This window comes from Apteryx mantelli, unplaced genomic scaffold, assembly GCF_036417845.1.
Source record: "Apteryx mantelli isolate bAptMan1 unplaced genomic scaffold, bAptMan1.hap1 HAP1_SCAFFOLD_20, whole genome shotgun sequence".
Taxonomy (NCBI): domain Eukaryota; kingdom Metazoa; phylum Chordata; class Aves; order Apterygiformes; family Apterygidae; genus Apteryx; species Apteryx mantelli.
In genome coordinates this window covers 15,923,445-15,947,391 of record NW_027118553.1, presented here as the reverse complement: position 1 = coordinate 15,947,391, position 23,947 = coordinate 15,923,445, and the positions used below count along the sequence as shown (strand labels likewise).

The 23,947-nt window shown below is 55.0% G+C and overlaps 1 protein-coding gene across 1 annotated transcript; it reads right to left on the bottom strand.

The window, feature by feature from the left end:
- Positions 1–16,913: 16,913 nt before the first annotated feature.
- Positions 16,914–17,807, bottom strand: LOC136995947 (olfactory receptor 14C36-like; the record flags this gene model as incomplete). The annotated part of the gene is made up of 1 exon (XM_067316942.1): positions 16,914–17,807. A coding segment is annotated over exon 1 (894 nt), but the record flags the coding sequence as incomplete, so codon positions are not given.
- Between the last annotated feature and the right edge of the window lie 6,140 nt (positions 17,808–23,947).

Sequence of the window (23,947 nt, the reverse complement as noted above, 5' to 3'; positions counted from 1 at the left end):
CTCAGTGTAGTGCTTGAAGGCTGGGCGCTCTGTCCAAAGCTGGAGTCAAAAATGTGCTCAAGGGCTTTACACCCTGAAAGGGCCTGTTGCTTTTCCGGCACTCTGCATGGGCTCAAGGCCATGAGCTCCTAGGTGATATGTTAGGGAATGAGGGTGGGTGGGTGCCCAGTGCTCCTGGAGGTGGTGAACGGTCAAGCGGTATCTCCCAGATGACAGGGCTGGAGACTGATGCCTGTCCTTCTCAAAGGGAGTATGGATTCCCCCGGGAGAGCACAGGGCATCTCCAAGGGCACCATGTGCCTTGGGGTGGGCAGCAAATGGAGCTTCACAGGATGAAGTGGAGTCACCCAAAGGTAAAAGGCAAAACCACTGAATGTCCAGGCTAGTGAGAGCTCTGCAATCCCATGGGAGGCAGTGTGGACCCTGCAGGCACAGGGAAGGGAACTCAGAGAGTTGTTCATGTCACCTTCAATAAAAAACCATGGGCTGGATCCAGGGACACATTTGAACACAGCCTGAGCCCTTTGAAAGGCCCTGTGATTGCTCAGAGCATCATCCATGGCCACAGACCCCTTGGTAGGGGTTGTCAGGTGCAGTGATGCCTGTCCAGCTGGGTCTGCTTCCCACCCTGACCAGCATGGCCAGTGTGCAGTCACCCCAAACCCCATTGCCCCACAGCCACTCGCTCTGCAGAGCAGCACCACCAGCTCGGGGCCCTGTGGGGAGGATGGAGGAGGGTCCAGGAATGGCCGGGCAGGCCAGCATTGATGCACCCACCTGGGGAAAGGCCCTTGGGGGAGCAAGGACACACCTAGAGAAGAGGAAAGGAGCAATTGTGTGCTGGCAAGGAGGAGTAAATGAGAAAGAGAAATCTGTTTCTCTGCATGTCAACTAAGGGCAGGCTGCTGTGTGCCGGGGGCAGCAGGAGCTGCTGGAGGAGCCCCAGGGCAGGGACTGTTGTGCTGTGCTGGAGAGAGGGGCTGGCATGGGGTCTGCAGGCAGCTTGGAGGTAGGGATTCTCCTGGACACCAGAACAAGCCAAACAGAGTGCCGCTGTGCTCTGTGTCCTTGTGCCACTGGGGCCAGTCCCAGCTTGGAGGCTGATGGGGCAGCTGACACACACACCCCTGTCCCCCTGGAGCTGCTGTGCCTGCCAGTGGGCTGTGGCTGTGGAGTGAGTGCCCAGAGCTCTGCAGTCCCCTGCGGTGGGCACTGCTGCGGGGCCAATGCCAGCCTGGGCTGCTCTGCTGGGTGGGCTTGGGAGAGGGCAGGGGAAGTGGGGGGAGCTGGGAAGGGTCTGGTCAGGGCTGGAATGGACCCAGGAGAGGAAGAATGCCAATGTCAGCTCAGCTGTGTGAACAGGCAAGGTGATGACACACAAATTGGCGGGTTTGTGGTGCAGAGCCAGGTCTCGTGGAGGGGAACCAAGACATGCCAGGTGCAGAAGAGAGGAGGCCTCTCTGTGCCCTTGCTTGCAGGGACCGACCGCAGAGGTGACCCCGGGCATTCGTCACAGACCAGCCTCTCACATCGACCGTTTCCGGCCCTGGCCATGCACCCCAGGTTTCTGCGTTTTGCTGCATGTCCAGCTCCTTCCTGCTGGGCTCAGTGCCTGCATTGAGGGGAACGGCCAGCGCTGCCGGGCCTCCTTCCTGGTCCAGACCCCGGCAGGCCCTAGGGGATGGCTGTGTGCCAACCCCCATGTGGGACACAGCTAGGGAAGGGCTGGGGCCGGGCGCTGGGGGAGGCTGGGAAAGCAGGAGGGCTGTGGGTGTATGGGGCACCGAGGGCTGTCATGGGGACCATGCCTGGGGGTCGTTTCCCCATCCCTGAACGCACCCTGCCCTGTGTGATGCCTGCACAGCGGGACCATGGGGATGTGTGCGGGTGCAGGGACAGGGCACAGATGGAAGCCGCGATGCTCCTCACCGCTCCACTGCAAAAGAGAAACTCCCAGGAGAGCTCTCCCAGCCCTGCCCCATGAGCTCTTGTCCCTGCTCCAGCCAGGCCAGAGCAGAGGCCAAGGACCAAGAGGTCCCTCAGGCAAAATGGGGACCAGCCTTGTGGAGCTGGCCCTGAGCACCTCAGGACAGGCAGAGTGCCCTCCTCATATGTCCCTGTCTCGCTGGGAGGGTGCCACAGGCACCATGGAAATGGCCTGTTTCTGCCTGGGGTCAGAGCACAGCTAACAGAGGCAGCGAACAGACGCAGCAGTTTGCGCAGCAGTGGTTGGGCTCTGACTAGAACTCGAGGATCTTGTTGGAAGTTGTGGGCTTCCTGAGGACCCCCGAGGAACTAGCAGGTGATTGCTGTGAACAGGAAAGGGGAAGCTAGGCAAGGACAACTGCAGGAGGCCTTGACTTCTCCTGGGAAAAGCTCGTGGGAAAAGCTCTAGTTAGGAGTGGCTGCTGCTAACGAGCTCTCTTGGTTGCCCCGGCCAGAGGGACTTGGGGCCTTTGATCCCAGTGGCCCTTGCTTAGGGCGGTCAAGCACCCTCTTAGGCAGTCCTAGGGAGAGGCCTATATAAGAGCCAGGCCTAGAGCGCAGCTCCCAGAGCGCAGCTAACAGAGGCAGCGAACAGACGCAGCAGTTTGCGCAGAAGGGCGCGCGAAGGGACACGCGAAGGGCCCTTCGTTTCTGTTCCCTGTGGTGTAGGTTTCCTCAAGTATGGTCGTGACACGCCGCACAGCGCGTTCCCCAGTGGCTGTTGGAGTTGCTGTGTCAGAGGCTGCAACCCAGACCGACCCTCTGACAGTAGATGCGGCTCTACAGGTCTCAGGCTGCAGGGAGTGCTTGGGGCCTCTCCGGGAGGCCTGGGCTGGCAGTCAGCTCTCCTGCAGGAGGTGTGCTGCTGTTGAGGAGTTGTGTCGTCAGGTAAGGGAGTTACGGGAGGAGGTCAGTAGGCTGCGCAGCATCCGAGAAGCAGAGCAAGAGATAGACAGGGTGTTCTCGGAGACTGTGCAGCTCCAGGAGTCCCAACCTCCCGCAGCAGTGGAGTTGCCAGAGGGCTCTGTGCCGTGTGAAACGGTACATCATAACATCGTAGAAGAAGGCTGGAAACTGGTCACTGCTCGTGGGAGGAGAAAGGCTCCTAGTCCTCCCAAAGACTTGCAGCTGAAGAACAGGTTTAGTGCCCTCCAGGATGAGGAGGAGATGGGCATGGCTGCAAGGGAAGTACCTGGGACAACAGACTCTGTGCCCTGCCGGAACGCCCGGAAGAAGCGGCGGGTGATTGTTGTGGGGGACTCCCTGCTGCAGGGGACGGAGGCATCTATCTGCCGACCTGACCTCATGTCTAGAGAGGTTTGTGGCCTGCCGGGGGCTCGTGTGAGAGATGTCATGGAAAGACTGCCAAGGCTCATCCATGCTTCAGACTATTACCCACTGCTGCTCTTCCATGTGGGCGCCAATGACACCAAGGGCAAACTGGAGACCATCAAGCAGGATTTCAGAGCTCTGGGGATGGTGGTCAAGGGTCTGGGAGCCCAGGTCATCTTCTCCTCAATCCTGCCAGTGAGGGGGATGGATGAGAGGAGGAGGAGACGGACTTTCCAGGTTAACGACTGGCTGCGCCGCTGGTGTTGGCAACAGGGTTTTGGTTTCTACGACCATGGGACCCTGTTTGAAGATCGACAACTGATGGCAAGAGATGGGATCCACCTCACGAGGCGGGGCACGTGGGTCTTTGCCAACAGGTTGGCCAACCAGGTAAGGAGGGCTTTAAACTAGGAAAGATGGGGGAAGGGGAGAGTTATAGTGCCAGGGTAGTTGGCAAAAGACTGCTCAAGTCAGGACACCTCCAGCAGGTGAATACAACCAGGGAAGTGCGCATGGGATGTGGCTATGGAGGATCCTCTGGTATCCCTCCTGGGAAACCTGCATGCTCGATCACCTCCCTGAAATGCCTGTACACCAATGCACGCAGCTTGGGGAACAAACAGGAAGAACTAGAGATCTGTGTGCGGTCGCAGGGCCATGATCTCATTGCCATTACAGAGACATGGTGGGATAGCTCGCATGACTGGAGTGCTGTCATGGATGGCTACGTGCTTTTTAGGAAAGACAGGCCAGGAAAGCGAGGTGGTGGAGTTGCTCTTTATGTGAGAGAGCAACTGGAATGTATGGAGCTGTGCCTAGGGGTGGATGAAGAGCGAGTCGAGAGCTTATGGGTAAAGATCAAAGGGCAGGCTAGCATGGGTGACACTGTTGTGGGTGTTTACTACAGGCCACCTGATCAGGATGAGGAAGTCGATGAGGCCTTCTACAGACAGCTGGAAGTAGCCTCACGATCCCAGGCCCTGGTTCTCATGGGGGACTTCAACCACCCCGATATCTGCTGGAAAGACAACACAGCTAGGCACAAACAGTCCCGGAGGTTCCTGCAGAGCATTGGTGACAACTTCTTGACACAGGTGGTGGAGGAGCCAACAAGGAGAGGTGTGCTGCTGGAGCTCGTACTAACAAACAAAGAAGGACTGGTTGAAGATGTGAAGGTCGGGGGCTGCCTTGGCTGCAGTGACCATGAGATGGTGGAGTTCAGGATCCTGCGAGGAGGCAGCAGGGCACCAAGTAGGATCGCAACCCTGGACTTCAGGAGAGCAAACTTTGGCCTCTTCAGGGACCTACTTGGAGGAATCCCATGGGTTATGGCCCTAGAAGGAAGGGGTGTTCAAGAGAGCTGGTTAATATTCAAACATCACTTCCTCCAGGCTCAAGAGCGGTGCATCGCTATGAGTAGGAAGTCAAGCAAAGGAGGCAGGAGACCTGCATGGATGAGCAAGGAGCTCCTGGCAAAACTCAACCAGAAGAAGGAAGTCTACAGAAAGTGGAAAGGGGGACAGGCCACTTGGGAGGAATATAGGAACGTTGTCAGAGTATGCAGGGATGCGACGAGGAAGGCTAAGGTCCGTTTGGAATTAAATCTGGCTAGAGATGTCAAGGACAGCAAGAAGGGCTTCTTCAAATACATCAGCAGCAAGAGGAAGACTAGGGAAAATGTGGGCCCACTGCTGAATGGGGTGGGTGCCCTGGTGACGAAGGATGCAGAGAAGGCAGAGTTACTGAATGCCGCCTTTGCTTCAGTCTTTACTGCTCAGGCCAGCCCTCAGGAACCCCAGATCCTGGAGGCAAGAGAGAAAGGCTGGAGGAAGGAAGACTTTCCCTTGGTGGAGGAGGAGTGGGTTAGAGATCATTTAAGCAAACTTGACACCCACAAATCCATGGGCCCTGATGGGATGCACCCACGAGTGCTGAGGGAGCTGGCGGACATTATTGCTAAGCCAGTCTCCATCATCTTTGAAAGGTCATGGAGGACAGGAGAGGTGCCTGAGGACTGGAAGAAAGCCAATGTCACCCCAGTCTTCAAAAAGGGCAAGAAGGAGGACCCAGGGAACTACAGGCCAGTCAGCCTCACCTGCATCCCTGGAAAGGTGATGGAGCAGCTCATCCTGGAGGCTATCTCCAAATGTGGAGGAAAAGAAGGTGATCAGGAGCAGTCAGCATGGCTTCACCAAGGGGGAAATCATGCCTAACCAATCTGATAGCCTTCTCTGATGGAATGACTGGCTGGGTAGATGAGGGGAGAGCAGTGGATGTTGTCTCCCTTGACTTCAGCAAGGCTTTCGACACTGTCTCCCCTAGCATCCTCATAGACAAGCTCAGGAAGTGTGGGTTAGATGAGTGGACAGTGAGGTGGATTGAGAACTGGCTGAATGGCAGAGCTCAGAGGGTTGTGATCAGCGGCACAGAGTCTAGTTGGAGGCCTGTAGCTAGCGGTGTCCCCCAGGGGTCAGTACTGGGTCCAGTCTTGTTCAACTTCTTCATCAATGACCTGGATGAAGGCACAGAGTGCACCCTCAGCAAGTTTGCTGACGATACAAAACTGGGAGGAGTGGCTGATACACCAGAGGGCTGTGCTGCCATTCAGAGAGACCTGGCCAGGCTGGAGAGGTGGGCGGAGAGGAACCTCCTGAAGTTCAACAAAGGCAAGTGCAGGGTCCTGCACCTGGGGAAGAATAACCCCATGCAGCAGTAGAGGTTGGGGGTTGACCTGCTGGAAAGCAGCTCTGCCGAGAAGGACCTGGGAGTGCTGGTGGACACCAAGTTAAGCATGAGGCAGCAATGTGCCCTTGTGGCCAAGAAGGCCAATGGTATCCTGGGGTGCATGAGGAAGAGTGTTGCCAGCAGGTCGAGGGAGGTGATCCTCCCCCTCTACTCAGCCCTGGTGAGGCCCCATCTGGAGTACTGCGTCCAGTTCTGTGCTCCCCAGTACAAGAGGGATGTGGCACTACTGGAGCAAGTGCAGCGAAGGGCTACAAAGATGATTAGAGGACTGGAGCATCTCTCTTATGAGGAAAGGCTGAGAGAGCTGGGCCTGTTTAGCCTGGAGAAGAGAAGGCTGAGAGGAGATCTTATCAACGTGTACAAGTATGTGAAGGGAGGGTGTCGAGAGGATGGGACCAGACTCTTTTCAGTGGTGCCCAGCGACAGGACGTGAGGCAACGGGCACAAACTGAAACACAGACACTTCCATCTTAACATGAGGAAAAACTTCTTCCCTGTGAGGGTGACAGAGCACTGGAACAGGTTGCCCAGAGAGGTTGTGGAGTCTCCTTCTCTGGAGATATTCAAAACCCACCTGGACGCAGTCCTGTAGAATGTGCTCTAGCTGACCCTGCTTGAGCAGGGGGGTTGGACTAGATGATCTCCAGAGGTCCCTTCCAACCTCAGCGATTCTGTGATTCTGTGATTCTGTGTGACAGAGCCAGCATCACCTTTCCAGCCTCAGCAAGATTTGTCTCACCTGCTCCAAAGCACCTGCAAACACTGAGGTGCCCCTGGGCAGCGTCCTGCACCTGGGAGGTTTCTGCAGGGCAGAGCTGAGCAGCCAGCGGGTGGGATGGGGTGTGTGAGCACTGAGAGGGGAGAGACGTGGGGACAGAGAAACAGCTCCCCACAGGGATGGCTCCAGGCAGCAGAGTCATGGTCAGAGCGTGAGAAAAAACTATCAACTCCAAGGTCTCCTCTCCTCTCCCAGCCAGCACAGCCCTCTGCTCTCAAGCCTGTGGGGTGCAGTGCAGGAGTCGTTTCCTCGGCAGCCGGACATCCAGGAGAGGAGACACTCTTGAGTGCCCCTCTGTCCCTCCCTGTCTCTGCCTCCCTGGGCACAAATATCATGGTATTGCTGCCTGTTTCCCACCTGTCCATGCTGCCCTTGTGCTTCCCCTTGGACTCTCTGGGCAGGGGGCTTTCTGATGCAGTTCAGACACTGATCCTGTGGGTCCTGCCATGCAGACGTGTCCTTGACAGTGAGATGCCAAAGTGCCCCTCTAACCTGTGGGTATCCGGGCAATGCAGTGTGGGGGGGCTGGGAAAGAGCCGACTCTCTGGTCAGGACACCCCATCCTTAGGACATTCCGCGATTTCCCTGGGGTGTCTGGCTGGGCTGCAAGCTGCCCTCCACAAGGACACAGCTCTCCCATTGCAGCTGCGTGATATCTAGGTGCCCCAGGGAGAAGCCACCTAGATACTGAGGCCACGCTGAGACATGCTGCTGGGTGGCTGGATGTGCGCAGTTGGAAGGAGCTCGATGCATTCCTGGCTAGAAGGGGAGGGCTGAGACCTGCCTCACATTCCCTCAGAAAGAGTGCTGATGGGCACCTTGCAAGTACATTCCTCTGCTCTCCGCGGTGTCGTTTCTTTTTTGGTTAACACGAGTGCAACTGTCCTCCACCTCTGAGGTGCGAGCACAGGGCAGCTGTGAACAAGGCAGCTGGACAGGCCAGCTCTGCTCCTTCTGCACTCAAGCCAGAGTGAATCCTTTTGCCTCTCCAGAATCACAGCTGCTCTCTCTGAGTGCAGCAGCAATGCTGAGGGTTTCTACCTCCATGAATCCTCCTCAAGTGTGACAGGGTCAGCTAAAGAAAACCAAAGAAGCCTTAAAACTATTCATGAATCCACATTATGTGGAACTGGGAGTGAAGATGCTGAAAAACCCTGCAGCATTATGAGTGGATTAACTCTGACTGGAACTGGGAATATAACAGTGTAGTCACTCCTGTTCCCATGTCCGCAGTGCTGTAGGTCAGGGCTGACTCCTCCGGAGCCCACAGGCAGAGGTCCCTGCTCCTCACAGCCAACTCAGCCAGCAGAAACCAGAGCTCAAGCCACGGAGCTCAAGGATGGTGCTGGTGAGATGGGGAGAAGTAACGTGTGTGTGTTTGGGGGGAGGCTAAGAGAAATTTTTGCTCAGAGAAGTCTGCCCTAACTTGTCAATGTCTCTTCTTTATCAGACAGTCCCCCCTGTGCTCCAAAGGAGCAAATGTCCAACAGCAGCTCAGTGAATGAGTTCCTCCTCCTGGCATTTGCAGACACACGGGAGCTGCAGCTCTTGCACTTCTCGCTCTTCCTGGGCATCTACCTGGCTGCCCTCCTGGGCAACGGCCTCATCATCACAGCCGTAGCCTGCGACCACCGCCTCCACACCCCCATGTACTTCTTCCTCCTCAACCTCTCTGTTCTTGACCTTGGCACCATCTCCGTTGTTGTCTCCAAATCCATGGCCAATTCTCTGAGGGACACGAGGGCCATTTCCTATTTGGGATGTGTTTTCCAGCTCTTTTTCTTTTTTTTTTTCGTTTTGGCTGAGTATTCTCTTCTCACTGTCATGTCCTATGACCGCTACGTTGCCATCTGCAAGCCCCTGCACTATGGGACCATCATGGGCAGCAGAGCTTGTGTCAAAATGGCAGCAGCTGCCTGGGCCAGTGGTTTCTTCAATGCTGTGCTGCACACTGCTAACACATTTTCAATACCACTCTGCCAAGGCAACGTGGTGGACCAGTTTTTCTGTGAAGCTCCTGAGATCTTCAAGCTCGCCTGCTCTGACTCCTACCTCAGGGAAGCTCGGCTTCTTGTGGTTACTGTCTGTTTAATGTTTGCGTGTTTCGTTTTCATTGTGCTGTCCTATGTGCAGATCTTCACTGCTGTGCTGAGGATCCCGTCTGAGCAGGGACGACACAAAGCCTTTTCCATGTGCCTGCCTCACCTGGCTGTGGTCTCCCTGTTTATCAGCATGGCCATGTTTGCCTACCTGAAGCCCCCTTCCCTGTCCTCCTCAGCTCTGGATCTGGTAGTGGCTGTTCTGTACTCGGTGGTGCCTCCAACAGTGAACCCCCTCATCTACAGCATGAGGAACAAGGAGCTCAAAGACGCACTGAGGAAACTGGTTCAGTAGGTACAATATCAGCACCAGTAAGTGTCCCATGTGCATCTGCTCCCCATTCCCAGGGTATTTGGCAACATACCTATGTGTTGCTCATATCTTTCTTTCCTACTTACTTTTTTCTGTTACATTCTCCTAAAAGAAAACATATTTTGCTTTGTGCCACTTGTGTCACGTGTCACTTTGCAGTGTCTCTTTTGGCGCCGACACTAAGGGAGCTCAGGGGCACAGAGTCAGGCTCAGACAAGCAGAGGCATGGGGAGACCATGGGTCCCGTGTCCATCAGGAGAGCTCAGCTCCTGTGGCCACAGTCAAGGTATTATCTCATACCCCTCTCCTGTGAGGGTGGCAGCCGGCTGTCACCATGGGCTGGTCCCTTCCCTCTACAGCCTTCCAACACTCCAAGCAGAACAAAAGTGGAAAAGAGGAGAGTTTGGACGAAGTCTGTGGGAACAGACCCTCTGCTCCTCAGGACCATTCCCCCACTGCCACAGCAGGCGTTTCCTCACTGCAGCCTTTGTGTGGGGCCTGCAGCTTTCTTGGAGACACGTCCACCAACAGCAACAGGACTTTCTCTTGTCAGGGCTTTTCTCCTCATTTCCACACTGCCCTGCCTTGCTCTGATGCGTGTGTATGGCCTCAGTGCTCAGTGCTCTTGTAACGTGCTGGTGGTAGGTTTGTGCTTCCCTGTGCATTCCTGTGAGCTCAGGCAGGACCAGGCATTGGGTGCATTTAGGCCAGACCTGGGCTGCACAAGAACATTGCTATAATAAAAGGGGATCCCCTCCATCACCTGCCTGAAGTCTGGCCTTTCTTCAGAAGCTGCAGTCAAAAATACGCCCAAAGAAATTTCACGATAGAAGGGCCTGCTGCTCTGCTTGTGACCTCCAAGGGATGTGGGGGACAAGTTCAGAGTCTCCGTGTGATGTGTTAGGGACTGAGGGCTGGATCCAGGGTTGATCTGTTGGTGACCAGTGTCAGTGGAGCTGGTGAATGGTTTCTGAATTTCCTGCCTGGGGTTGTCCCAGAGGTGACAGTGCTGATGAGAGATGCCCATCCTTCTGGAAGGGAATCTGAGCCCCCAGGAGAGCTCAGGGGATCTCCAGGGACAGCGTGTGCCTGGTGTGGGCAGTGAGTGGAGCCTCACAAAGTGAGGGACAGTCCACAGTGGAGTGACCAGAAGGTAGAGCACTAAATGCAGTTATGCATGGGGAAAGGAGGGCTCTGCAGGCTCAGGAAAGGCAGTGGGGAGCCAGGAGGTGCAGGGAAGAGTCACTAGAAAGTGATTCCTGCACCCTCAGGGAAGAATCACAGGCTGGAGCCTTGCCTGAGTTATGCTGTAGACATGTCTGTGCCTGGCCCTGCACCTCTCACGTCTGGACCTGTTCCTGTCCCCATCCTGCTGATCCGACTCCCCATCTCGACCTCGAACCTGCATCCACACTACAGTCAAGAAAGCCTTAGAAAGGGATGCTGGGACCTGAGCAGCACCCAGAGAGGGTTTTAGGTGCAAAAGATGACCATATATCCACAGCAACGCTTGCCTGGCAGCCAATGTAAAGTGTAAGGAGAGCTTCAGATCTGGACCCCTACTCAGCTAATGCTGCACGCAGAGTCTTAGCTGGATGAAAAAGTGAGGGCAGCCACTTGGGTCAGGTTTTATGATGCACAGTTAGGAGGGGCAGCTCAGGTCCCTCGAGGGCTGCGCTGGAGCCTTTCAGGAGCAGGCTGAGGTGGGGCTGGCACCGCCAGGGTGGGTGGGGAGAGGGCAGCTCCCCTCTGCTATGCTGGAGCTGAGGCTGGGGCTGGGCACAGCTTTTCCCTGGGGAGCTCCCTGAGGAGCTGTTCCACGTTATCCTCCACCTCTGCCCTGGCAGCAGCACCAGCGCTCAGGGTGCCGGGCGGGAAGTACGCAAGGGTGGAAGGGGGATGGGCTGCCCAGGAGGAGTACTGAGACCTTGTCTGTGCACTCAGGGATGGAGTGAGGAAAGGCAGAGCTCAGCTGGAGCTGGCACCAGCGACCTTGGACATGAAAAGGGCTGGGGCATTAAATGTCTTCTTTGCCTCAGCTTTCCAGGGGAAGCTCTGCCTGAGGCCTCCCAGTTACGGGGGTGTTAGCAGACAGCCATGCTGTGGGATGTGCTGGGGTGTGGTGCAGAAGAGAGGCCGTGCAAGGCTGGCCTTTTCTCCTGTGTCTGGATACGGAGACCTGCAGGAGGACGGAGCTGGCCATGGAGCACCCCACAGCTGGGGTGAGCAGCCAGTGCTGGAAAGGGGTGATGTGAGGGGCTGGTCTGGGATGATGGCCCTGCGGCAGCTTCCCCAGTGTGTCCATGCAACACAGGGAACACCCTGGGCTCTTCTCTTCTGCACCCGCCATGTCCTGGTGCCTTTCCCAGGAGACCTGCATTTGCCCTGCAAGCACTCGGCCATGTGCTCCCACACTGCGGTTCACACACAGTAGCTGCCTGCTGGCATTTTTCCTCTCCTGGGTCCTTTCCAGCTCAGCCCAGCCTCTCCCCAGCTCCCCCCACCTCCCCTGCCCTCTCCCCAGCCCACCCAGCAGAGCAGCCCACACTGGGGGTGGCCCTGCAGCAGTGCCCATCGCAGGGGACTGCAGAGCTCTGGGCACTCACCCCACAGCCCCAGACCCTCTGAAGGGCACAGCAGGTCATGGGGGGCAGAGAGGGGTGTCAGCCTCCCCATCAGCCCCCGGGGGGCTGGGGGCCAGCAATGGCACAAGGAAATGGAGGCCACTCACTCCATGTCTCCACTGCTCTCATGACCAGCAGATCCTTAACCCTGGCTGCCTGCAGCCCCTCTGGGCAGCCCATCTGCCCAGCACAGCACAAGAGTCCTGGCCCTGGGGCTCCTCAGGCAGCTCCAGTGACAGAGCAGCCTGCCCTGAGCTGACACACACAGCAACAGGTTTTCATTTATTCCTCCCCACAAGCACACAGTTGCTCCTTTGCTCTTCTCCGGAGACATCCCTGCTCCCCAGAGGGCCTTTCCTCAGGTCAGTGTGTCCATGCTGGCCTCGATGGCCATTCCTGCAACCCTCCTCTGTGCTCTCCATAGGGTCCCAGGCTGGCAGTGCTGCTCTGCATGGTGAGCAGGCTTTGGGGTGACTCTGCAGTGGCCATGCTGGTCAGGGCAGGCCCAGCTGGACCAGCATCACTGCACCTGACAACACCCTCCCCAGGGTCTGTGGCCGCGGAGGATGCTTGGAGCAATCACAGGGCATTTCCAAGGGCTCAGGGGTGTCATAGACCCAGCCCACTGCCTCTCCTGAGATTGCAGAGCCCTGATTTGCTGCATTCCTTGGTTTAGCCCTTTGCTTTGGGTGGCTCCACTTGGCTTTGGGAGACTCTACTCACTGCCCATCCCAGGAATGTGCTGTCCCTGGAGATCCCTTGTGCTCTTCTGCTGGCTCCATACTCCTTTCCAGAAGGATGGGCATCCATCACCAGCCCCCTAATAGGTGGGACAGTCCCTGGCACAGACCTCTTGACCACTCACCCTCTCCAGGGACACTGGGCACCCACAAGTGACAAATGAATCCAGCCCTCATTCCCTCACACATCACCCAAAACAGCTGATGCCCCTTAGCCCATGGAAAACGCAGGCACGGCAACAGGGCCTTTTTGGGGGCAATTCCCTGAGCGCATTCCTGGCTCCAGCTTGGGAAGAAGAGCCCAACCTTCAGGCACAGTACTAAGGAGATCCCCTTTTATTACAGTGGTGCTACCTGGGAGGCCAGCTCTGACACAGTGATCAGCAGCTTTACAGAAGGCCTCTGGGTCAGACAGAGGGGCTTTGTGCCTCTGGAGAAGTGGGATGAATTCAGACATTTGTGTACAAACATGACTATCACAGACAGAATGCACAACGCACGAGAATTGCTGGAGATGATAAACTGAAAATTGCTTGTGAGGAGAGATGGGCAGCTCATTGCTGCTGAACTAGTACCAGCTGAATCAGCTTCCTCACTGCCTCCTGGAGCTCCTTGTTCCTCATGCTGTAGATGAGGGGGTTCACTGTTGGAGGCACCACCGAGTACAGAACAGCCACCACCAGATCCAGAGGTAGGAAGGAGAGGGAGGGGGGCTTCAGGTAGGCAAAAAATGAAGTGCTGAGAAACAGGGAGACCACATCCAGGTGAGGCAGGCACATGGAAAAGGCTTTGTGCCGGCTCTGCTCAGAGGGGATCCTCAGCACAGCAGTGAAGATCTGCACGTAGGACAGCACTGTCACGCTATGAAGGTTCGATAGTAACGAATGAGACAGTAACGTAATAAAAAACATGTTTATTTTCTCACGCAAGCTCTTGGATTAGTAACATCCATTAAAATAATGTGATTACTAATTTAGAAAGGATAACTCCAAACCGTCAATTATTGCACTATTAATTGAAGCACTGCTTATCCTGACTTGAAAGCTAGCTTGTTCACTCTCCTAGTGAGAGGACTCTCAACCTCGAGGAGTTACCTTAACCCAGCGTCCCAGGAAAAAGGGAGGGGGGGATACTCATAGTCCAGCCGGAGAGGATGGTCAGGTCACGTTCCCGTCCCTGCTCAAACTCTCACAGCTGCCAAGTCTCTCTTTATACGGCTGGGACTCTGGGCAAACACTGCTTTTGCTGACCTCTGCAAGTTTCACAATCACAGGACTGTTTGTTTGTCTGCTTGGGAGGACCCTGCTAGCGAGGCAAGACCACAACACTGCCGTATACCTTCCTCCCTCCCTGGGGGTCCGTGCAGTTTCGATTCCACAGCCTTATCAGGTGGCAGACTTCTTTAATCCTGTTAACTCTTCTATTCCACAGCCTTGCACATATCAGCTGGCAAACTTCTTCAGTCCTGTTAACTCTTTACTCGCTCGTCAGATGGTATTTATAAATCATGGCCTCACTGAGGTCCTCCTTAGGTGCAGATAATCCCCCCAACTCCAGAACCCACTGCTTTGGATCCTCAAAATCTCTTGCAGCCTCCTCCACCTGCTACCTTCCCCTGGGAGATGTGCACCAACTATCTGAGCCTGGCACAGGCACACATGGCCGTGGGAGAGGAAAAATGCTGCCATTCAGCTACTCGGTGTGAACGGCAGTGTGGGAGCACACGGCTGTGTGCTTGTGGGGCAAATGCAGGTCTCCTGGGAAAGGCACCAGGACATGGAGGGTGCAGGAGAGAAGAGCCAGGTTGTTCCCTCTGTTACAAGGACACACTGTGAAGCTGTCCCATGGCCATCATTCCAGACCAGCCCCTCACATCACCCCTTTCCAGCACTGGCTGCTCACCCCAGCTGTGGGGTGGCCGATAGCCAGCTCCGTCTTCCCGCATATCTCCATATCCCTACACAGGAGAAAAGGCCAGCCTTGCACGGCCTCTCTTCTGCACCACACCCCAGCACATCCCAGAGCATGGCTGTCTGCTAACACCCCTGTAACTGGGAGACCTCAGGCAGAGCTTCCCCTGGAAAGCTGAGGCAAAAAAGACATTTAATGCCCCAGCCCTTTTCATGTCCAAGGTCTCTGGTTCCAGCTCCAGCTGAGCTCTGCCTTTCCTCACTCCATCCCTGAGTGCACAGACAAGGTCTTGATGCTCCCCCTGTGCAGCCCGTCCCCCTTCCACCCTTGTGCACTTCCCCCCAGCACCCTGAGTGCCTGTGCTGCTGCCAGGGCAGAGGTGGAGGATCACCCGGAGCCGTTCCTCAGGGAGTTCAGGGGAAAGCTCTGCCCAGACCCAGCCTCAGCCCCAGACCCAGTGTGACAAAGGGAAGCTGCCCCCTCCCCAGCAACCCTCGTGGTGCCAGCCCCACCTCAGCCCCCTCCTGAATGGCTCCAGCACAGCCCTCGACGGAGCTGGAGCTGCCTCTCCTAACTGTGCATCGTAAAACCTGACCCAAGTGGCTGCCCTCACTTTTGCATCCAGCTAAGACTCTGCGTGCAGTGTTAGCTGAGTAGGGGTCCAGATCTGAAGCTCTCCTTACACCTTTACATTGGCTGTCAGGCAAGCGTTGCTGTGGATATATGGTCATCTTTTGCACCAAAAACCCTCTCTGGGTTCTGCTTGTGTCCCAGCATCCCTTTCTAAGGCTTTCTTGACTGTAGTGTGCAGGCAGGTTTGAGGTCGAGATGGGAGTCAGGTCAGCAGGATGGGGACAGGGACAGGTCCAGATGTGGGAGGTGAAGGGCCAGGCACAGGCATGTCCACAGCATAACTCAGGCAAGGCTCCAGCCTGTGATTCTTCCCTGAGGGTGCAGCAATCACTCTCCAGTGACCCTTCCCTGTGCCTCCTGGCTCCCCACTGCCTCTCTGGGGATTGCAGAGTACTCGTTTCCCCATGCGTACCTGGATTTAGTGCTCTACCTTCTGGTTACTCCACTGTGGACCGTCCCTCACTTTGTGAGGCTCCACTCACTGCCCACACCAGGCACACGCTGTCCCTGGAGATCCCCTGAGCTCTCCTGGGGGCTCAGATTCCCCTCCAGAAGGATGGGCATCTCTCATCAGCACTGTCACCTGTAGGACAGCTTCGGGCAGGAAATTCAGAAACTGTTCACCAGCTCCACTGGCACTGGTCACCAAGAGATGAACCCTGCATCCAGCCCTCAGTCCCTAACACATCACGTGTAGACTCTGAGCTTGTTCCCTACGTCCCATGGAGGTCACAAGCAGAGAAGCAGGCCCTTCTATGGTGCCATTGCTTTGGGCGTATTTTTGACTGCAGCTTCTGAAGAAAGGTCAGACTTCAGGCAGGTGATGGAGGAGATCCCCTTTTACTACAGCAATGTTCTTGTGCAGCCCAGGTCTGGCCTAAATGCACCCAACGCCTGGTCCTGCCTGAGCTCACAGGAATGCACAGGGAAGCACAAACCTTCCACCAGCACGTTACAAGAGCACTGAGGCCATACACATGCATCAGAGCAAGGCAGGACAGTGTGGAAGTGAGGAAAAAAGTCCTGAGAAGAGAAAGTCCTGCTGCTGTTGGTGGACCTGTCTCCAGGAAAGTTGCAGCCCCCAAGCGAAGGCTGCAGTGAGGAATTGCCTGCTGTGGTAGTGGGGGAATGGTCCTGAGGAGCAGAGGGACTGTCCCCACAGACTTCATCCAGACTCTTCTCCTTTCCATTCTTGCTCTGCTTGGAGTGTTGGAGCTCTGTAGAGGGAAGGGACCAGCCCATGGTGACAGCTGGCTGCCACCCTCACAGGAGAGGGGTGTGACATCACACCCTGACTGTGGCCACAGGAGCTGAGCTCTCTTAAGGGACACGGGACCCGTAGTCTGGCCATGCCTGTACTAATCGGAGCCTGACTCTGTGCCCCTGAGCTCCCTTGGTGACAGCACCAAAAGACACACTGCAAAGGGAAACTCTCCTCATTGCACTGAAGGCATCCAAGGAGCTCAGACTAGCGGGCTCGGAGGTTCTCCCATCTCTGCTGATGAAGGCGGAAGCCTGGCTTCCTGCTTCAACATGGTCTCTCGATCAGATTCAAATGAGAGATTCCTGAGGACAAGTGGCACAAAGCAAAATATTTATTAGTTCTTTTAGGAGAATGTAACAGAGAAAAGTAAGAAAGAAAGAAAGACATGAGCAACACACAGCTATGTTGCCAGATACCCTGGGAATGAGGAGCAGATGCACATGGGAGAGTTACTAGTGCTGACATTGTACCTACTGAACCAGTTTCCTCAGTGCATCTTTGAGCTCCTTGTTCCTCATGCTGTAAATGAGGGGGTTCATTGCTGGAGGCACCACTGAGTACAGAAAAGCCAGCACCAGACCCAGAGCTGGCAAAGAGAGTGACGGGGGATTCAGGCAGGCGAATATTAAAGTGCTGACAAACAGGGAGACCACGGCCAGGTGAGGCAGGCACATGGAAAAGGCTTTGTGTCGTCCCTGCTCAGAGGGGATCCTCAGCACAGCAGTGAAGATCTGCACGTAGGACAGCACAATGAAAACAAAACACCCAAAGCCTAAACAAACACCAATTAAAAGTGCCCAAACCATCCTGAGGTAGGAATCTGAGCAGGCGAGCTTGAGGATTTCAGGAACTTCACAGAAGAACTGGTCCACTGTGTTACCTCTGCAGAGTGGCAGTGAAAATGTGTTCCCAGTGTGCATCACAGCATTGAGAAAACCACTGGCCCAGGCAGCTGCTGCCATTTTGACACAAGCTCTGCTGCCCATGATGGTCCCGTAGTGCAGGGGCTTGCAGATGGCAACAAAGCGGTCATAGGCCATGACAGTGAGAAGAGAATACTCAGCCAAAAGGAAAAAGACAAAGAAAAAGAGCTGCGCAGCACATCCTGAGTAGGAAATGGTCCTGATATCCCACAGAGAATTGGACATGGATTTGGGGACAATGACGGAGATGGTGCCAAGGTCGAGGAGGGAGAGGTTGAGGAGGAAGAAGTACATGGGGGTGTGGAGGCGGTGGTCAGAAGCTATGGCTGTGATGATGAGGCCATTGCCCAGGAGGGCAGCCAGGTAGATGCCCAGGAAGAGCGAGAAGTGCAAGAGCTGCAGCTCCCGTGTGTCTGCAAATGCCAGGAGGAACTCGTTGAACAAGCTGCTGTTGGACATTTGCTTCTTTGCGGCACAGGGGGACTGTCTGATGAAGAAGAGACATTGAGAAGTTAAGACAGACTTCTCTGAGCAAAAATTTCTCATAAAACCCTCCCAAACACACACACATTATCTCTCCCCATCTCAGCAGCAACATCATTGAGTTCCGTGGCTTGATCTCTGGTTTGTGCTGGCTGAGTTTGATGTGAGGAGCAGGGGCCTCTGCCCTTGGGCTCCAGAGGAGTCAGCCCTGACCTACAGCACTGCAGATATGGGAACATGGGGTGACTGAACTGTTATATTCCCAGTTCCAGTCAGATTTCATCCACTCATAATGCTGAAGGAAGTTTCAGTATCTTCACTCCCACTTCTAAATAATGTGGGGTCATGAATAGTTTTAAGATTTCTTTGCTTTTCTTTAGCTGACCCTGTCACACCTGAGGAGGATTCCTGGAGGTAGAAATCCTCAGCATTGCTGCTGCACTCAGGGTGATCAGCTGTGATTCTGGAGAGGCAAAAGGATTCACTCTGGCTTGAGTGCAGAGGGAGCAGAGCTGGCCTGTCCAGCTGCCTTCTTCCCAGCTGCCCTGTGCTCTCACCTTGGAGGTGGAGGACAGTTGCACTCATGTTACCCAAAAGAGAAACGACACTGCAGAGAGCAGAGGAATGCACTTGCAAAGTGCCCATCAGCACTCTTTCTGAGGGGATGGGAGGCAGGTCTCAGCCCTCCCCTTCTAGCCAGCAACACATCAGGCTCCTTCCAGCTGCCCACATCCAGCCACCCAGCAGCATGTCTCAGCGTGGCCTCAGGATCTAGGTGGCCTCTCCCTGGGGCACCTAGATAACATGCAGCTGCAATGGGAGAGCTGTGTCCTTGTGGAGGGCAGCTTGCAGCCCAGCCAGACACCCCAGGGAGATGGCTGAATGTCCGAAGGATGGGGTGTCCTGACGAGAGAGTTGCCTCATTCCCACACCCCACACTGCATTGCCCAGAGACCCACAGGTTAGAGGGGCACTTCACTGTCAAGGACATGTCTGCATGGCAGGAGCTGCAGGGTCGGTGTCTGAACTGCATCAGAAACCCCCCTGCCCAGAGAGTCCAAGGGGAAGCACAGGGGCAGCATGGACAGGTGGGAAACATGGAGCTATACCATGATATTTGTGGTGAGGGAGGCAGGGACAGGGAGGGACAGAGGGGCAGTCAGGAGTGCCTCCTCTCCTGCATGTCCAGCTGCTGAGGAAACGACTCCTGCCCTTGACCCCCCAGCCTTGAGAGCAGAGGGCTGTGCTGGCTGGGAGAGGAGAGGAGGCCTTGGAGTTGATAGTTTCCTCTCACACTTTGAGCATGACTCTGCTGCCTGGAGCCGTCCCTGTGGGGAGCTGTTTCTCTGTCCCCACGTCTCTCCCCTCTCAGTGCTCACAGACCCCATCTCACCCGCTGGGTGCTCAGCTCTGCCCTGCAGAAACCTCCCAGGTGCAGGACACTGCCCAAGAGCACCTCCATGTCTGCAGGTGCTACGGAGCAGGTGAGAGAAACCTTGCTGAGGCTGGAAAGGTGATGCTGGCTCTGTCCTTAGGCTGAGGGGTGGATGAAGGCATTTGCTAAGTCCCTCCCAGAACTTCTCCTCTCTCAGTGTCACTGTTTTTGAGCCTCCGTGCCCTGTCTAAACATGACACAGCCAATCCCATTTCACTCCACCCAGACAGAAAATAACCGAAAGCACAGGCTCATGACAGCTCCTTCCCTTTCATATATCCCCTACCTTGACCTTCCTTTTGGAAAGCACCCTCCAGAAATGTTCTGGGAGTGAGCTGCAGATCTGGGCAGCCCTGACCCATGCTGCACCCTTTCAGCAGCAGAATGAACTTGCCCTGATGGGGGTCTCTGCTTCCACCCAGAGCTTCTCCCCGCAGTGCTGTGGGGAGTTCCCCAGGCAGGCTGAGTGCTGACCCTCGCAGGCAGCAGAGTCACTGTCCTGGGCACACAGCACCCTGGGTCGCAGCGACACTGCTCTGAGGTACAGTCCATGCAGACAAGTGTGCAAACCCTGGCTCCACACCCCTGCAGCTGTCCCCAAGAAAAAGGAGCAGGATGCCTTGTCCCTGTGACAGTGTGGAGGCAGATCCCTGCTCTGATGCACCCCTTTCTCCTCTGCAAAGGAAAAACTGGGAGAGACAACTTTAAAAAACAGATGTGGGATGGGATGTGTTGGCTTTAGCAGACCCCTCCAGGAACCTCGGTAGAATTGCCCTGCAGCCAGAGATTTACCGTGACAAGGGCTGTGATGATTTCTCCCACAATGCACTGTCAGCCGTCCTCCCACTCCACACTGCCTTTCACTTCTTGCTGTCGTGTCTCATCTCCTGGCAGCAGCAGCAGGCAGTGCCCAGAGCCCTGCTGCTCTTTGCAGAGGAGCTGCTCCTGCACACAGCTGTCTCTCAACAGTGCTGTCAGGTTGCCATGAGCTCCTACCATCCCATGAGCCTGGCCCCACTCGGCAACAGTGGCCCAGCTGAAGGCATGAATTTCTCTGTCCCTTGTGCTGCCTCCTCCTGGGAAATGTTCACTGAGGTAAACCAAAATAATCACCTTTAGTCCCTCTCTAAACAATACAGAGAGACCAGTTACAGCATTGTCACTTGTTGCATCAGAGGATGGTTATCTACGAGAGGCAGAAACGTCCCAATTTGGAAATTCATATTCTGATGTCTTAACTAGGCAGGACACCTAGAAAGGGCCAAGAAGGAACCTCATTTTCCCATGGTTTGGATGCTGATTCAGATGAGTCAGTCTGGGCATCTCATGCCCGTTTAGAAGCCCCTGGCATGCAGTGGAATTCAGCTAACTCTCATGAACTCCACAAACTCACAGGAGGTGGGATTCCCCTTGCCCAAGCTGAAGTGGGCACAACACAGATGTCTGCACTCAAGCTCCTTGTCTAAGCTCCAGTTATAATCCCTGGAGCTGGAGGGTGGGAGTCAGTTGCTCACATGCAAACACCTGGGGACATTTGAAGAGACAGCGGTGGTCCCAGGCATGTGCCAGTGTCTGCTTGCTCTGATGGAGCAACTGGGAGACACACACCTTTATGGAGCACCAGCTAGGGGCCAGGCGGAGAATTTCTTTGGCCATCTGAAATGACACTAGATGCCTACTACAACTAATGTTCCACTCACTAGGAAGCTGAGACAGATGAAGATCCCAATGTTACAAAGAGCTAATGCAATTCAGTGCAGACACTTGATTTAATGACATAAATTAGGCTGGCAGGACCATGTCAGATGCCTGGGGTGTCCAGCAATACCACATGTGTCTTGTAGATACAGCATGGAACCTACAGGAAAAAAAATCGCCCTTTGCAGTGGCACTGTGCAAGTGCTGCAGGACATCTTGGGTTTCCTACCTGTGCCCAAACAACTGAATCCCACCACTGCCTTTAGGGAAAGTCCATCCTGTCTACATCCATGTGTGCTGCATAAATGGGAGGCACATCACACCAAGGTCTCTGCTCTAGTCTCAGTATTCTCAAACCCTTCTTAGCTCTTCACCCTCTGAACCTCTTCTCACCCTGCCAGATGATTTGAACAGGGACTAGGCTAATGATGACCTCAGGGTGGTCGGATCATAGGCTGCCCAGGCCCAGGGACTTCTTCAGTGACGCCTTGTCTTGCCTGGAGTTCGGCTCACATCTGTCACAGACCCCAAGGAGCTGCAGAGTCAGCTCGGGCCACCAACCCCTCTCCTGCCATTCCTGCAAGGCCCAGATCTGTTTCTCCCAGGCCTTGGGCACTGCAGAGTTTGCTCTCTTAGTGGGAACCTCCTTTCACCATCACATTGCCACCTGCTATCCATGCCAGCACTTCATCACTTGCAATCAAAGCCTGTGCATACATGAGGTCCTTCGTAACATGTTTCCCTGGGACAAGTCTTCGGTCGGCGCCACAGCTGAGATGCTGAAGACAAAATATATGCAAACATATGCAGCCTGTCACAGGAGTGCCACATGGTTGGAATAACTGACATTTGCTGGGATCAGTCACACGATGGAGTCCTTCAATGGCAGGGTACAAGTTCTTCAGGAGAGACCATCAGGCAAGATGAGGAGGGGGATGTCCTATGTGTGAAGGGGTAGCTTGCATGTATGGAGCTCTTCCATGGCATGGACCAAGTAAGGAAGCTCTGAAGGGCAGAGGAGCTCAGGAAAGCCCGCAGGTCTTTAAGGACAGCACCCGTCAAGCACAAGAATGCTCCGTAAAGAACAGTGTGCAAAATCAGTAGCCATCTCTGGACCCCAACTTGGCTAAACAGGGAACTCCCACGTAAGCTCCAGGGCAATCAGGCAGGACATGGAAAGGGGAAGAAGGCCGAGGCTGCAAAGGAGGAATTTAGAAATATTGTCCAGCAAAGTCGGGATGGTGTTAAGGGAGCCAAAGGTCCCCTGGCATAGAGACACTTGCAGGGGATATGAAGGACAGGAAGAAGAGCTGCTACTGCTTCAGTGACAGTAAAGGAATAAACAAGGAAATGTGGGCTCTCGGGTGAATGGGGCAGGGATTCTAGCAAAAGCGGATGTAGATAGGTCTGGGGAAGTCAAGTCCTTCCTGGCTTCAGTCTTCACCCACAAGGTCTCCTGAGCTGTTGTGCCTAGAGGCAGGACTCCTGAGGATAAAACCAACCCGCAGTGCCTAAGTCTCTAGAACCCAACCCATACAAATCTATGGGCCTGGATGGCTGGCATTCATGGACATGCAGAGAGCTGGCTGCTGTGACAGCAAGGCTGCTCTCTTCCATCTTTGAAATGTTGTGGAGATCAGGGGAGGTCCCAATGAGCAGAAGAAGAAATATGTTGTGCTCATCTTCAAAAAGGGCCACAAGGACAACCTGGGGAGCTGCAGGCCATTCAGCCTCATGTTGCTGAGGAGTGTGTCATGGAGCCAGTCCTCTCAGATCACCTTTCTGGGCACATCATGAAGAATGTGCCTGGGAACAGTCAACATGGATTTACTGGTAAATCATTCCTGACCCACCTGATTGCCTTCAGTGATGAAAGAGCTGTACTTGTGGAGGAGAGGAGAGTAGTGGATATCCAGGAGACATCCAAATGGGCAAAAAGATAGCTGGATGATGGAGCTCAGAGGTGTTTCATGAATGGGTCATGCTTGACCAGGAAGCCAGGGAAAGGTGGGGTATGCAGGGGTCTACCCCGCATCCTGTCCTGTTTGAAAGGCTCCTCAGCAGGGCAGAACAACCTGTGCATCAGGAGAAACATAGACCTGCCTGGTAGAGGAGTGACCCCAGGAAGAAGGCCCTGGACATTATGAAGGGTGCCATATGAGCCAGTGGTGCATGCTCACCACAAATGAGGCCAGCTGCATGCAGGACTGCATTAGGAAGAGCATGGCCACCCAGGCAAGGGCAGTTCTTATCCCCCTCCACTCAGCACTGCTGTGGCCACATGTCTGGACCAGTGTGTGCCAGTATGGTACGCCCAGTGCTGGAGGAATGGGAAACAACTGGAGAGGGTCCAGAGGAGGTCTGCCAAGATGGGGTTGGGGGTCTGAAGCACATGGCATGTATGGAGTTGCTGAGAGACCGGGGCTTCTTTAGCCTGGCGAAGTGGAAGCTAAGGCCAATACAGTAGTAACCTGTGACAGGGTGGTTTCAGAGATGGTGAAGCTTTTCTTTGTAGTGGGAAGCAGCATGAGAAGGGGAAAGAGCCACAAAGAGCATCTTCAGAGGTTCAGAGTGGACTTCACGTAACAAGAATGTCACTTGTAGGGTAGTGCTGTGGTGCAACAGGACACCCAGAGGGACTCCGTGATCAACCCCTAGCTTTGTGATTCAAGGAGCAGCCAGCAAGGACAGCGGGATGTCAGTAAAGGTGGGGAGGTCCTGCAGTGAGAGCAAGGTGGGGAAGCAGGTTGGGTGTCTACAGGCTGCGGGGAAACAGGTGCAGATTTGGAACAGCATAGGACAGCCTGTGGTGGAGATGACCGAGGGCAATGCCAAGGCTGAAAGCCTCCAACAGAACTGAGGTCTTTGTCCCTTTTGCTATAGCTGGTGTCTCTGCTATCAAGGCCTACAAGAAGATGAGGTTTCCTTACACCACTGTGGTCTTGCTGCCTCCTCACATCCAGGGAACATCGCACACACCCCC